This window comes from Myotis brandtii, unplaced genomic scaffold (assembly GCF_000412655.1).
Source record: "Myotis brandtii unplaced genomic scaffold, ASM41265v1 scaffold186, whole genome shotgun sequence".
In the NCBI taxonomy this organism is placed as follows: domain Eukaryota; kingdom Metazoa; phylum Chordata; class Mammalia; order Chiroptera; family Vespertilionidae; genus Myotis; species Myotis brandtii.
Window position 1 is genome coordinate 572,009 of NW_005356905.1, and position 14,744 is coordinate 586,752.

At 36.5% G+C, this 14,744-nt stretch overlaps 1 protein-coding gene across 1 annotated transcript in view; it reads left to right on the top strand.

Moving 5' to 3' along the window:
- The window catches only part of RSRC1 (arginine/serine-rich coiled-coil 1), a 335,473-nt gene that overhangs the window by 493 nt on the left and 320,236 nt on the right, over positions 1-14,744 (top strand). Inside the window, exons 2-3 of the mRNA XM_005864118.2 lie at positions 8,958-9,153; positions 9,653-9,778. Coding sequence (XP_005864180.1) covers positions 8,960-9,153; positions 9,653-9,778 — 320 coding nt within the window. The 5' untranslated portion in view covers positions 8,958-8,959. The remainder of the gene's footprint in view (positions 1-8,957; positions 9,154-9,652; positions 9,779-14,744) is intronic.

Here is a 14,744-nt window from a genome sequence, read left to right on the forward strand (position 1 = left end):
AGTGCGCATGCGCCTCGCACCTGGAGGTTTCCGACCCGGGTGTTCGGAGCGGGGGCCCCAGGTGGTGGTTGGCTTTGGGATGGTGCTAGCTCGCAGGTCTCTGGCGAGGCCCTCAGTCTGGGGGTGGTGAGAGAGAGTTAGTCCACTTTTCCTGCCCTTCCTCGCGCGTCCCCTGTTCACCCCACCCCCACTGGCCTCTGCGCTGGGGTTGATGGACCGGCCTTGGCAATAAGTGCCCGGGAAGGTGCGGGGAGAGAGACTGCAGCCTGGTGCACCCTGTCCCACCCCGGCCGGCCGTGTTCTCTACTTTAGATACACCTTTTCTCCCCCCATTATTCCCAGCTCACACACTAGCTTGCAGAAAGCAGAGATGGTGCAGGGTGAAATAGACTTGCCTACGTATAAATACACATTCCCGCTTTAAGCACTCTTCCTTGACTTAAGGGCTTGTGGCCTTGTGATCCTGGATTAAGAGCACATGGCTTACCCTTAAACTCTGTTTACTTTGGTGGCGGTTATAATGCTCTATTACACATATTGACTGCTCTTGATTTTAGGTCAACTAATTTCTCTCTCAGGGGTTATGTATCTTTAAATGCACACTGGAAGCCTAATCTTTTTTTTTTTTGCATTTTCGGAATTAGTAATCTACTTGTGAATCAACTAAACAGATCCTAGGTAGTTTAAATTAATTCAAATGTTTTGTGTTCTCACCAAAAAGTATTCACGTTGTCATCTCTGAACTTAGATGTAAAAGCTCAAAGTCAGTGGTTCTCAACCTTGGCTGCACATTAGAATCACCTGGGGACCTTTTTAAAATCCTGATGTCTGGGCCTCATCCTCCGGAAATTCTGTTTCTTTGTTATGGGGTGGGGGGGCCACAACATTAGTAACAAAGAAACAGAATTTCCGGAGGATGAGGCCCAGACATCAGGATTTTAAAAAGATTCCCAGGTGATTCTAATGTGCAGCCAAGGTTGAGAACCACTGCTCTAAGTGAAGGAGATATGCAGAGTTCCCAGGTTAAAGGATTGGAGCAGGAGTTACAGGTGCAACCTTGTGGGGAAACTGGGCATCCTTTGAGAGCCCGTCTAGCCTTCGAGTCTATAAGTAATCACTTTCTTTGCAGGCAAAGGAGATTTCCTGCTAAGTGGCAGCACTGTATTACTGTACGTTCTTCAGTGAAAGGGCTAAAAATGTTGGAAGCTGAAAAACATTGAAGGCAGATGGCGCCTATTAATTGCCTTTCCAACTTGACCAGTTTCAGGAAAGAATGGTGTTACAAGTTGGAAACCTTCTGTAGTAAGATTGTTATAGTAGATGTATAGATATATTTTCTGCTTTGGTTTTCAAACCATTGGGGAAAAGTCCATGCCCAGTAACGCTTAAAAAAAAAAAAAAAAAGATATGCTAGTCTGTAGATATTTAGTTGTTACAGGAGGGGGAGTGTTTTGACAATTCTCTCTCTCTTTTGGGTTTCAAACCATTGGGGAAAAGTCCATGCCCAGTAATGCTTAAAAAAAAAAATGCTAGTCTGTAGATATTTAGTTGTTACGGGAGGGGGAGTGTTTTGACAATTCTCTCTCTCTTTTGGAGTTTTGCTTTGTTAGGCTTGTTAAGCTAGAATTTTATCTCAGTTCTTTTATTGCCTTTGCATAGTTCTATACTGTTTATGGAGTTCTTATGCTAAATGATATTAACCCCACTTTTACTTTTCTCTGTCTCTCTGAGGTGGATTTCCCATTGAAATGACTGCTCTTTTTTTTTTTTTGACCATGTGTCCAAGATAAAAAAAAAATTGTAGTTTGATATACTGATGAATAAGTAGTAGAGAAATAATTATAAACTGTCATATCCTCTAGGAATCTTTGTTCTCTCTAACTGCCTCTTTCCCAAAAAAAGATAACTGTTTTTGTGCCTTTATTAATAACTGAACAAAGGAACTACTTGTGTATGCCTTTGAGCTGTTTGGGTCTACATCTTCCATCATTCACCTAAACTTTGCAATAAGATGTTTTTGTAAATTGATGTCCTACTGTCCTACCAGTCTTGGCTTCAGTTCCGTAGTACGAGTAGTTGGGTAAGGTTTGCAACCATGAGACTCAACCAGGATATACTAGAGATTAGAGTTAGAACATAAAACCAAGAGCTGTAGGAGTTCTGTTCCTATGCTTTTTTTTGCTTACAGATAGGTTGAAAAATTGTTAGCTTGTGGGATTCCTAAAAATCTGTGCTCAATCATCATTGCCCTTATCAGAAAGAGCTACTATTAACGTGTCTTTCCATGCATTGCACCTTACCAATGGAGTTAAATATAAAGAGTTCTTTCTTACTAGGAGTGTGAAATATAAGTTGACCACCATAACTTCAATGAGCAAGTATATTCAGCTACATGCTAGGGACATTATGGAAATCCAGAGGTGAATATATATATAGGGTGGTGAATAAGAGTTCAATACCTGTCATTGATAGAGAAGACAATATTTGGGTCTACTGATTTGCTCTTAGTGTTGACTTCCTTTTCTGGATAAATATTTGATGTTAACAAATGTTTTCTCTTACTGAGATTAATATTTCAGTGTCATTTTTCTGAAATGTAAATGTATCCCTTGAAAAAATAATTATAATTTTGTGACAGTGGTTTTTCAACCTTCTATTATTTGGCTCCTAGAAGGAAGATTTTGTATCTCTCACTAACTTTTATGGGTTAAATGTAATCATTCTATTATGGATAATTTATCTTGTTTGAAATTAAAACAAAGACAAATTTATACCACTTCCCCCTCTCTTCCTTTGGTCACCATCAAGATACATAACTAGATGTGTGCCCTTTCCCCCCCTACTTCTCTATGACTTAATAAGCTAGACAAGAATGGAGAGTGGAAATGACGATAGCTACCTTAGTGTAGTGGTTCTCAAACTTTTTAGTTTTAGGATCCCTTTATACTCTTAAAACTTATTGAGACCCCAAGAACTATTATCTATGTGGGCTATATCTATTAATATTACTTTACTAGTATTTAAAACCGGAAATTTTGAATTATTTATTAATTCACTTAAAAATAACAATAATAAACCCATTATATGGTAACACAAATAACAAATTTGATATGAAAAATAAATATATTTTTCAAAACAAAACATTCTTAGTGAGAAAACTGGCATTATTTTTCATTTTTGCAAATCTCTAATGTCTGGCTTAATAGAAGACAGTTGGATTCTTATATATGCTTCTGTATTCAATTTATTGTGATGAGTTGTTTTGTGAGGTATATGAAGAAAATATATTCACACAGATACGGTATTAAAAAAACTGTCTTCATTAAGGTATAGTTAACACAATATTATATTAGTTTTAGAAAAAGGTAGTATTTTAATAGCCTATGCAGATGATTCTTTGATATTACACCAAAACTTGATAAGTGGTAGTTTCGTAAAAGTTGGTTGTAATGTGATATTTGAAACCATATCAGTGATCTTTTCATACTCTTCCACATTAAAATCCAATAGTTTGTCTTGCACTGTGAATGCATATTTTACCCATGCGTGATTCTGTGACATCATGCATTGACCTGCTGGAAAATACTGATCCTTTGCGTTATGCTTATCTTCCCAATGTTACTACCCTTAATTACATAATACTTTAAAAAAATCACATTTGTTAATATCATCATTGATATCATCAGAGAAATCTTTAGTACAGTATTGGGAGGCTATCAGTCTCATGATAGTAGGTACAATTTACCCAAAATTCTAATTTTGGCTTGAGAGCTCAAATTTTATTGGCAACAAATATTGTCAGTTTTTCTTGAAGTGAAAGACTCCATTCATTTTTGAGAAAATGTCTCCCAAATATGCAAGTTTGAATAATCATAGTCCTTTAAAATGAAAATTGTGGGTCATGATAAGAGCAGCCAGTTCAACTTGCAATTCAGTTGCACAAATGACTTTTCTCAAGATAACCATCATTCTTAATTATCCAGCAGCAGTTATATGTGTGTTTCTCATTTTATCACATAGAATATTAAAAGATGTTTGCTCAAGAGTTGAAATTTAATAAAATTAATGCTTTTTTACTACTTTATCGAGGCCATTCTTAAGTGAACAAGTGAACTGCTTTTTAAAAAAATCTTTATTGTTGAAAGTATTACATACTAGAGGCCTGGTGCATGAAAATTCATGCACTGGAGGGGGGTCCCTCAGCCCGGCCTGCCCCCTCTCACAGTCCAGGAGCCCTCAGGGGCGGGAGGTGACCCAGTGATCAGGGGAAGGTGACGCCCCCATCACACCTCTGCTGCTGCCACTGCCAGCAGTGCAAGCCTCGGCTGGCCCTGGTTACCTGAGCCTCAGGTGTCCCTGGGCGGCTGGGCAGCCGACATCCAAGGCTTGCCCGCGCCTTGGGCCGGCCCTGGACGGCTAGGGGGCTGAGGGTGGGTCCGGTTGCACGTGTGCCTGCCACCTCCTCCCCCCCGGAGGGGCTGAAAGGACTGGGGGGCTCCGGCGGGGCTGAGGGGACTAGGCGCTGCCGTCTTGTGGCTATGGGTGCTGTCATCTTTGTGATGGTGTGATGGTCAATTTGCATATTCTCTCTTTATTAGATAGGATGTCCTCCTTTTCCCCCCATTGACCTCTTCTAGCCCGCCTCTGCCCCCCACTCTAGGCCTTCACCACCCTGTTGTCTGTGTCCATGGATTATGCATAAATGCATACAAGTTCTTTGGTTGATCTCTTCCAACCCACTCACCCTCCCCTACCTTTTTTTTTTTTTTTAACTATTGCTGTGAAGAATGCAATGACTGCTAGTACAGTTTTGCCATAACCTTGGTTCCTATTAAGGCACTAGTAGTTTTGTCTGCTATTGCTTGTACATCATCAGTGCAAAAGTCAACATAGGGAAAAAGGTAAGTCATATATGAGTATTATAATGAGAATAGTTTTGACCTCTTGAATCCCCTGAAAGGATCTTAGGGAACCTCAGGTGTCCTACAGATCCCATTTTGAGAACTGCTGTTATACTAGCATATAAGCTCCTCGAGGGCAAGGATTTTTGTCTCTTGTTCACTGATGTATCCCTTATAGCTAGGCCTGCTTTCATCCTGGGATGTTTTACCTATCTCTAGTGTTACATTCCTTATTTTTTTAATCTGGCTTGTCTTTGTTGGTTTGCTGTTTGCTTTTGGTGGAATGTGAGGTAGAATTTTGGGGCTACATATCTGAAAATGTCTTTATTCTGATCTTGTATTAGATCAGTGATAAGTCTGGATATAGATTCTATGTTGAAAATCATTTTCATTTAGAATTTTGGACACAAGTCTCCATTGTTTTCTATATATTGCAGTTTAGAAGTCCTGTTCCTTTTATTATGATTTCTCCATTTTTTTCTCTGTAGAAGTTTCTGGGATCTTCTATATATTCCTAGTGTCTGAATTTTTATGAGATATGTCTGGTTTATGTCATTTAAAATTAATTGTTCCAGGGACTTTTTACCTCCTATTTTTAATCTTTTTCTTACTACTTTTTACATCCTGATTTTAATCTTTTTCTTACTACTTTTTGAGTCATTTGAACTCATCTTCTAATTTTATTGTATTTTTTTTTTACAAGTTATCATATTTTAAATTTCAAGCTTTTTCTTCTGTTCTATGGATGTTCCTCCTATTCTTGTTTGCTGGATCTGAGGAAATTAGCTGTGATATTTTCCTTTAATTTTCTTCTGCATATTCCTGGTTTACTATGAGTTTTTTTTTTTTTCCCCTTTCTGTCTCTTATAATGAAGGCTTTCATCACGTGATTGGTTATCCTCTCCTCCCCCCTTTTTAATAATCTATAAAAAGTTAACAGAAAAATTGTTTACTGAAAAATGTTTAAGGCTTGGGCTTATTAACTGGTGGGCTTGGTTATAGGTGATTGGGTAAGGGCCTGGCCATTTTTTTCTTTTTGGGGGGTGGCATACCTTCAAATACTTACAGTATATCTTTTTCAGCTACTGCTCAGTTTTTGCATAGATGAATCCTCTGCCAGAACGATCTTGGATCCAACTAATGGTACAGTATTTACCATTAGTTGTAGACTTTCATGTAATTCCTTTCACTTTTAGGTTAGCATCTCTCTGCCCTCATTTATTGTGCCCCTGAATCTGGTGCTTTATTATTTAGCCATTTTTACTAAATAAATCACCTCTCCTGGGATTGGGTAAGAGTAGTCACCTGTCTGGGTTGCATGGGGAAGGGGACCTGGGAGATTACTGCTTTTATAGACTTTCATCCAGTTCCCTTGTTTTTTAGTTCCATGCATCTTTGTGTCCACTGTGGTAAGTGGTATCTTAAATTCCTATCCTTTCTGATTTTTGCTATGTAAAATGGCTTTTCTCATGTTGGAATTCTCTGCAGTTGCTGGTATTCGGCTCTCATAGGTCTAAATCCTCCATATGTTTTTCATTTGCTAAAAATTTGTTGACATATCTTGTTTACTGTTCCTTCTGTCTTCTCTTCTAGTCTGTGTATCCTTGTGAATTTATATCTTTTTATTTTTATATTCTCATTTTAGTATTTTTTTAACAAGATAATAAGAACATCAAAGCTCATGTTAAATGGTTATTTGTGGGTAAAGAACATTTTTAACTGCTTAAAAGTAAAAACAAGAATGGAAGAAAAAGCCAGGAAATAAGAAAACTTTCAGTGGTTCTCAACCTTCTGGCCCTTTAAATACAGTTTCTCATGTTGTGGTGACCCCCAACCATAAAATTATTTTCATTGCTACTTCATAACTGTAATGTTGCTACTGTTATGAATCATAATGTAAATATCTGATATGCAGGATGGTCTTAGGCGACCCCTGTGAAAGGGTCGTTCGACCCCCAAAGGGGTCGCGACCCACAGGTTGAGAACCGCTGAACTAAGGTAATTCCTAAATGTTAGTTGCAAAACCATAAAAATCCTAGAAAAAGACATACGCAGTAAAATCTCAGACATCTGACATAGCAATATTTTTGCCAATATGTCTCCTGGGGCAAGGAAAGCTAAGGAAAGAATAAATAAATGGGATTACATCAAACTAAAAAGCTTCTGCACAGCTAAAGAAACCATCAACAAAATGAAAAGGGAACCTACTAATGGGAGAACATATTCCCCCATGATAAGGGATTAATTTCCAAAATATATAAAGAACTATACAACTCAACACCAGGAAGACAAACAATCCACTTAAAAAAATGGGCAAAGGACTTGAATAGACACTTCTCTAATGAGGACATACAGATGGCCAATCGACATATGAAAAAATGCTCAATGTCACTAACCATCAGAGAGATGCAAATTAAAACCACAATGAAATACCACCTCACACCTGCCAGAATGGTTACCTTCAGTAAATCAACAAACAACAGGTGCGGGCGAGGTGTGGAGTAAAGGGATCCCTAGTGCATTGTTGGTAGGAACGCAGCCACTGTGGAAAACAGTATGGAGTTTCCTCAAAAAGTTGAAAATGGAACTGCTTTTCAACCTAGTGATCCCACTTCTGGGAATATATTCTGATAATTCCAAAACACCATTGGTAGATGAGTGGATAAAAAAGCAATGGTACATTTATACAATGGAATACTACGAGGCTATTAAAAGAAAGGATCTCTTACCTTTTATGACAGCATGGAGATTATTATGCTAAGCAAAATGAGCCAGTCAGAGAAAGACACATATCATGTGATCTCACTTGTACAATCTAATGAATAAAATAAACTGACAAAATAGAACCAGAGACATGCGTTCTTGGTACAGACTGACAGATGTCAGAGGGGAGGTGCATGGGGTAGATAGGGTGAAAGAAGGTGAAGAGAATAGCCAAAGAACATACATGCAAAGCCCATGGACACATACAACAATGTGGTCAGCGTTATAGGGAGGGGAGGGCAGAGTCGGGGGGAAAAGCAAATGGAATGTAAATGAGGGACATCTATAATAAAGTTAACAATAAAAATATAATTTGAAAAAACTCTTTAACTTCTATTTCTGTATATTTTTCCTTTTGTATACTAAATGTAAAAACATTACCATAGCTATATAGAAAATATTTTTTTTGGTTTTTTTTGAAAATATGTTTAAAAAGAAAAAAACGTTACCCAGTTTTATCACTTACATATTATCAGTTTTTATTTTTGCTCTTACTCATATGTACATATTTTTAAAAATTGCAGTCTCTATAGAGACAGTTTTAATAATGGTATAATGGATATCTTTGTGATTATATTTTTTTTAAGAAAAAGTTTTCAGATACATTCTTAGAAGTAGAATTGCTTTGTGACAAAAAATAAACATTTTTTTATGACTCTATATTTAAATTGTTAATTGCTTTCAGGAAGGAATATACCACCACTTTACTAGCAGTGTGAAGATTTGACCGACTTCACAATAACCTCGTCAACTTCGTTACTTAAGTTAACATTTCCTCTCCCAAATTTCACAAGTGAAATGATGATAGTGTATTATTTCACTTTGTACTCTGGTGATGACTAGTGAGTTTTTATCCATTTAAAAATGTAGAATTTTCAGTTAGAAAAAAGTAATTCTAAAAGATAGTAAAATATGTTTTATCTTTAGGGAATGTGAAAATGAATAATTAGGTAGTTGATCCCTAAACCAAATATTATGTAATTAATCATAACTGCAACTTAAAATATAAGAAAATTGTTATAATGAGCTGTCCTCAGATTGACTCTTTTGAGAGACATTTGGAAAAATTTAGGATAAATTTAAGTTGTTCATAAATTATAAAAACAGTTACTAAATTATAAAAACTGAAGACTGTATTAGAGATGTTTTTTATATTCTTGTCAAGAAGCCAGGTACATTTAAAATTTTACTTTAAGACTAAAAATTTTTGCAAAGTTTAAAAAAATTGCTATATTAAATTTCATCCATGGTGCCATATGTTAGTAATAATTTTCTTTGAATTTAAACTTGTAGAAATGGGACGCCGTTCATCAGATACTGAAGAAGAAAGCAGAAGCAAGAGAAAAAAGAAACATCGTAGACGGTCATCTTCAAGTAGTTCTTCAGATAGTAGAACATACAGCCGAAGGAAAGGTGGAAGGAAATCAAGGTCAAAGTCAAGATCTTGGTCCAGAGATCTTCAGCCTCGCTCACATTCTTATGATAGAAGGTGATTCTCATAATTTTTACTTATGTAGTAATGAGACCACATTCTTTCAAGTTCTTATATTTTTGTACTTTTAATTTTTCTGGGTAAAACATTTTTCTTTTAGTAGTTATATAGTTATGAAGGTTAAGTCCCAAACCAGAGGTGTTTTGTTCTGTTTTTCCAGCCAATCCCATGGGTTCAGTGTCTTTCTCCTTTGTCTATTCTTTGTAAACAAGTAGGTATAAACTAGCTTAATTCTCATACTATGTTATCTGATAACATTTGGAAGGATTGTATACTACTTAACACCTCCAAGGTCTTAATTTGTAGCTAATTCAATCACTAAATTATGAAATTAGTCATCTGACTGTTCAAGAGCAATAACATTTTATCTCTTTTTGCTTTTAGGAAGGTGTAAGACAGTAAAAATGAGACAATTCTATAGAATCTAGGTGATTTCTCCTTAATGCTCATACAAAATTTTTTTATAGCAATGATACTTAATTATATTTTATTTCAGACGGAGACATCGATCAAGCAGTAGCTCTTCTTATGGCTCTAGAAGAAAACGAAGTCGAAGTCGTTCAAGGGATTGGGGGAAATCCTATAGAGTTCAGAGGTCTAGGTCAAAAAGCAGAACAAGAAGGTATGCCATCAGATATTTATTGCTCTGTAACACACTATCCCCACATTTAGTGATCTAAAGCAACAGTCATTTATTTTCTCATGATTTTACAATTTTGACCTGAGCTCAGCTGGCAGTTTTTCTGCTAGTGTCATCTGGGTCACTCCTGTGGTTGTAGTTATCTTATAGCTTAACTGGAACTACATGGTCCAATGTAACCTCGACTCAGGCATTTGGTATTGGCTTTTGGCTATTGTCTAGGGTGCTTTAGTTCTCCTGTGGTTTCTCATCCTCCAGTAGGCTAGGCTGGGCTTTTTCACATGACGGGGAAAGTATTTCAAGAGGGTAAGAGCAGAAGATGCAGGATCTCTTAAGGTCTAGCCTCAGAAATAACCCAGTGTGATATGAAGTAAATGTTTATGTCCCTACCCCCAGCCACCCCCTCCCACCCAATTCGTATGTTGAATCCCCAATCCCCAATATAACTGAATTAGGGTCTTTATGGAGGTAATTAGGGTTAAGTGAGGTCATAAGGGTAGGACCCTAATCCAGTAGGGCTGGTGGGCTTACAAGAAGAGGGAGACTGTTCTCGCTCTTTGAGTGTGAATTTAGAGGAAAGGCCACGAGAAGACAGTGAAAAGTCAGCCATCTACAAGCCAGGAAGAACCCTTACCAGAAACCAGATCAGCCAGTATCTTGATCTTGGACTCGGAGCCCGCAGAACTATGAGAAATAAATTTACGTTGTTTAAAACTGCTCAATTTGTGGTATTTTGTTGTAGCAGCCCGAGCTGATTAATCTGCGTTGTCACTCCATCTATGTTTTCTTGTCTTGCTCAAGGGCCAATAATACAGAGAATAGCTTATCTGGAAAGAGTTGTACATGTTGGGCAATGGTTGAAAATACGGTTGAATAGGATGGGGACCATGGTATTGAGGGATTTGATAAAAGTAGGTGTTCAGAAGTTATTGAAAGTTTTTGAGCAGAAGAGTATTAGTATAAAAACAGGAATTTAGTAAGATCAGCTGCTTTTTTCTGTTTAGTTCTTCTACTATTAGATTCTAGCTGTGGGGGTACATTAGTAGCCTGATTTTGTTATCTAGGCATAAAATTTTATAAATCTCTATGAATCTGAAGTTGGATAATGGTAATAAAGTCCAGATGTTTAGCTTTTCTGACCTTGTAGTGTTTGGATTTAGTCTCCTCTTTTTAGTACACACTCACTATTTGGACTTAGTCTCCTCTTCTTAGTACACACTCCATGAATAAGCTACTCTGTATTATATGCCTTTGTTCTCTATACATATTCCAGGGTTGCTAGCTTTGTTTTTTTTGAGCATGCTTTCTTTCAGTTTCTTGCAACCTTTAATTCTCTTTTTCCTTAAATCCTTTTTTGATGTTTATCTTTGCACTCCCAAGTCAAGTTTAATCCATTCTTTCCCTTACCCACCATTACATATCGTTCCTGATATGTAATAGTTATAGTATGAATGTTATGTCTTTATTATACTCATATATTATAAACTCTTACAGGGGGAATCTTTTGGTACCTACACAATACCTTGCTTAGTAAACATGTCTCGACTGGGTCATTAACTGGGGAAATGAAGTTAGGTAGAGAGCTGTTTTTTTTAGTAAGGAAAAGTTTTATTGTTTATTGATTTGTAGAAGGAAAGCTTTATTTTAGATGTATTGATTTGTCTAAAAGGAGGCTGATTACCAGAAATCAAGGTCAGTTGAAATTTTCTATCAGTGGGAATAGAAATAATAATCCATGCTTTTATATGTCTTTTTCAGGTTATAGACTATTTTCACATACCCTGAATCAATCAACCAGAATTTGATTAGGGAAACAGAAGGCAATGAATTCCAAGCAGTGGGATTTTAATATAGGGATAAAGGCCTTTGCAACCTTTGGAAGGGCTGAGGGAATTAGGGACACTGTCACTGATTAATTCAGCCTGAAGTATCAAAGCTGGTTGTTTTCTCAAGTCACTGGAAATCTTAAGAACTTTCTAGGTTTGTAGCAACAGAATGAGTGGTTCTCAAGAAACTACCCACCTGGAAGCTGCTTCTCTGTCCAACTCTGTACCTACAACTACCTCCAGAGGAAATCTGGAAACTTTAATTTCTTTTCCTTTGCAATGCAAGGAAGAACTTAAAAGTAATGGCAGTAATGTCTAGTCAACAGCACACATGTTTAGCAATCTGCGTTTTATTCTATGTCAGACTCTCTATTCTGTTCCATTTGTCTCTGTGTCTGCCAGCATTATATAGTTTTGATTACTGTAGCTTTTTAATATATATTTTGAAATTAGGAATGTGAGGCCTCCAGCTTTGTTCTTTCTCAAGATTGCTTTTGTGTATTTAACAATTCTTGAATTCAAGGGATGAATCCAATTTGGTTATGGTGTATAATTGTTTTAATGTGCTGTTGAACTTAGTTTGCTAGTATTTTGTTGAGGTTTTTGTGTCAGTATTAATCATGGATATTGGTCTGTAGTTTTCTTATAATATATTTGTCTGGCTTTGGCATCAGGGTAATAATGCTAGCTCATAAAATGAGTTTGGATGTGCTCCCTCCTCTTCAATTTTTTGGAAGAGTTTGAGAGGGATTGGCCTTAATTCTTATTTAAATGTTTGGTAGAAATTCTCCAGTGTAGCCATGTAGCTGTGGGCTTTTCTTTGTTGGGAGGTTTTTGATTACTGATTCAATCTCTTTATTTGTTATATCTCTGTTCATATGTTTGTTTCTTCATGATTTAGTCTTGATAGGTTGTATATATTTAGGAATTTATCCATTTCTATAGGTTGTCTCATAATCCTGTTTATTGCTTGGTTTCAATTTTAATGCTTTCTCTCTAATATCTGATTTTAGTTTTTGAATCTCCTTGTTTTTTCTTAGTTAATCTAGTTAAGGGCTTACCAATTTTGTTGATCATTTCAAGAAACAAATTCTTGCCCTAACCAGTTTGGCTCAGTGGATAGAGCGTCAGCCTGCGGACTGAAAGGTCCCAGGTTTGATTCTGGTCAAGGGCATGTACGTTGGTTGCGGGCACATCCCCAGTAGGAGGTGTGCAGGAGGCAGCTGATCGATGTTTCTCTCCCATCGATATTTCTAACTCTCTATCCCTCTCCCTTCCTCTCTGTAAAAAATCAATAAAATATATTAAAAAAAGGAAGCAAATTCTTAGTATTATTGCTTTTTTAAAAAATATTGTTTTTCTATTCCCTATTTTTCTGCTCTAATTGTTATTAATCCTTCCCTTCCTTCTGCTAATTTTTGGTGCATTTTGTTCCTCCTTTACTAGTTCCCTGAGATGTAAAGCTAGGTTATTGATTTGAGATCTTTCATCTTTTTTAATGTAGGCATTTCTAGCTATTAACTACCCTCTTAAAACTGCTTTTGTTGCAGCCCATAAGTTTTGGTATGTTATGATTTCATTTTCATTTGTCTCAAGATATTTTCTAATTTCCAAATTCTTAGTATTATTGCTTTTTAAAAAAATATTGTTTTTCTATTCCCTATTTTTCTGCTCTAATTGTTATTAATCCTTCCCTTCCTTCTGCTAATTTTTGGTGCATTTTGTTCCTCCTTTACTAGTTCCCTGAGATGTAAAGCTAGGTTATTGATTTGAGATCTTTCATCTTTTTTAATGTAGGCATTTCTAGCTATTAACTACCCTCTTAAAACTGCTTTTGTTGCAGCCCATAAGTTTTGGTATGTTATGATTTCATTTTCATTTGTCTCAAGATATTTTCTAATTTCCCTTGTGATTCCTTTGTTGAGTCATTGATTTTTCAACAATAAGTTGTTTAATTTCCACATATTTATGGATTTCCCAGTTTTTCTGCTGCTATTGATTTCTAGTTTCATTCCATTGTGGTCAGAAAATATAGTTTGTAAGATTTCAATCTTTTTAAATTAGTTTATGTGTGTCATGAGATGAAAAAGGTTGAAAATCTCTGATTTAGACAAATGTGTAATGACATGTATCCATCAGTATAGGTTCATACAGAGTAGTTTCAGTGCCCTAAAAATACTCTGTGCTCTGCCTATTTCACCCCATCTCCCTAAGCTGTGACACCCCCTGATCTTTTTACTGTCTCCATAATTTGCCTTTTCCAGACTGCTATACGGTTGGGATCATGCAGTATTTAACCTTTTCAGATTGGCTTCTTCTACTTAGTAGTATGTATTTTGGTTTCTTCCATGTATTTTCATGGCTTTGATAGCTCATTTTTTTTAGTACTATACAGGTTTCCTCACTATCCAAAAGTAGAATATTCCTATGAAACATTTCATAATAGTGCAAAGGGCGATGTGTATCCCCAGGTTTCTGAAAGTTCGAGTTATGCCATTTTGCTTTTATGAAGATATATATTGGTACCTGTTTTTGCTAACCAAAATAAATCTGATGAAATTGCTTTTTTTTTATTTTTTATCCTCACCCAAGGATATATTTTTTTCATTGATTCTAGAGAGAGAGGAAGGGGAGAGGGAGGGAGAAAGAGAGAGAAAGAAAAACATCAATTGATTGCCTTCTATATGCGACCTGACTGGGAATCGACCGGAAACCTGAGTATGTGCCCTTACCAGGAATCAAACCCGAGACCCTTTGGTGCATGGGACAGTGCTGCAACCAATTGAGCCTCACCAGCCAAGGCTAAAATTTGGACTTTTAGTTAAAAGTCATTGTATATTAATGTAGATCTTTGGTAAAAGTGAAGTGGCATAACTTAAACTTTTGGAAAGTGGGGGATTCCTGTATAATATTTCATTGTCTGGATGTACTACAGCTTATTTATCCATTCACCTGCTGAAGGACATATTGATTGCTTTCAGGTTTTGGCAGTTTTGAATAAAGTTGCTATAAATATCTGTGTGTATGTTTTTATGTGGACATAAGTTTTTAACTCCTTTGGGTAAATACCAAAGAGTGTGATTGGTGGGTCATATGGTAAGAGTATACTTAGTTTTGTGAAA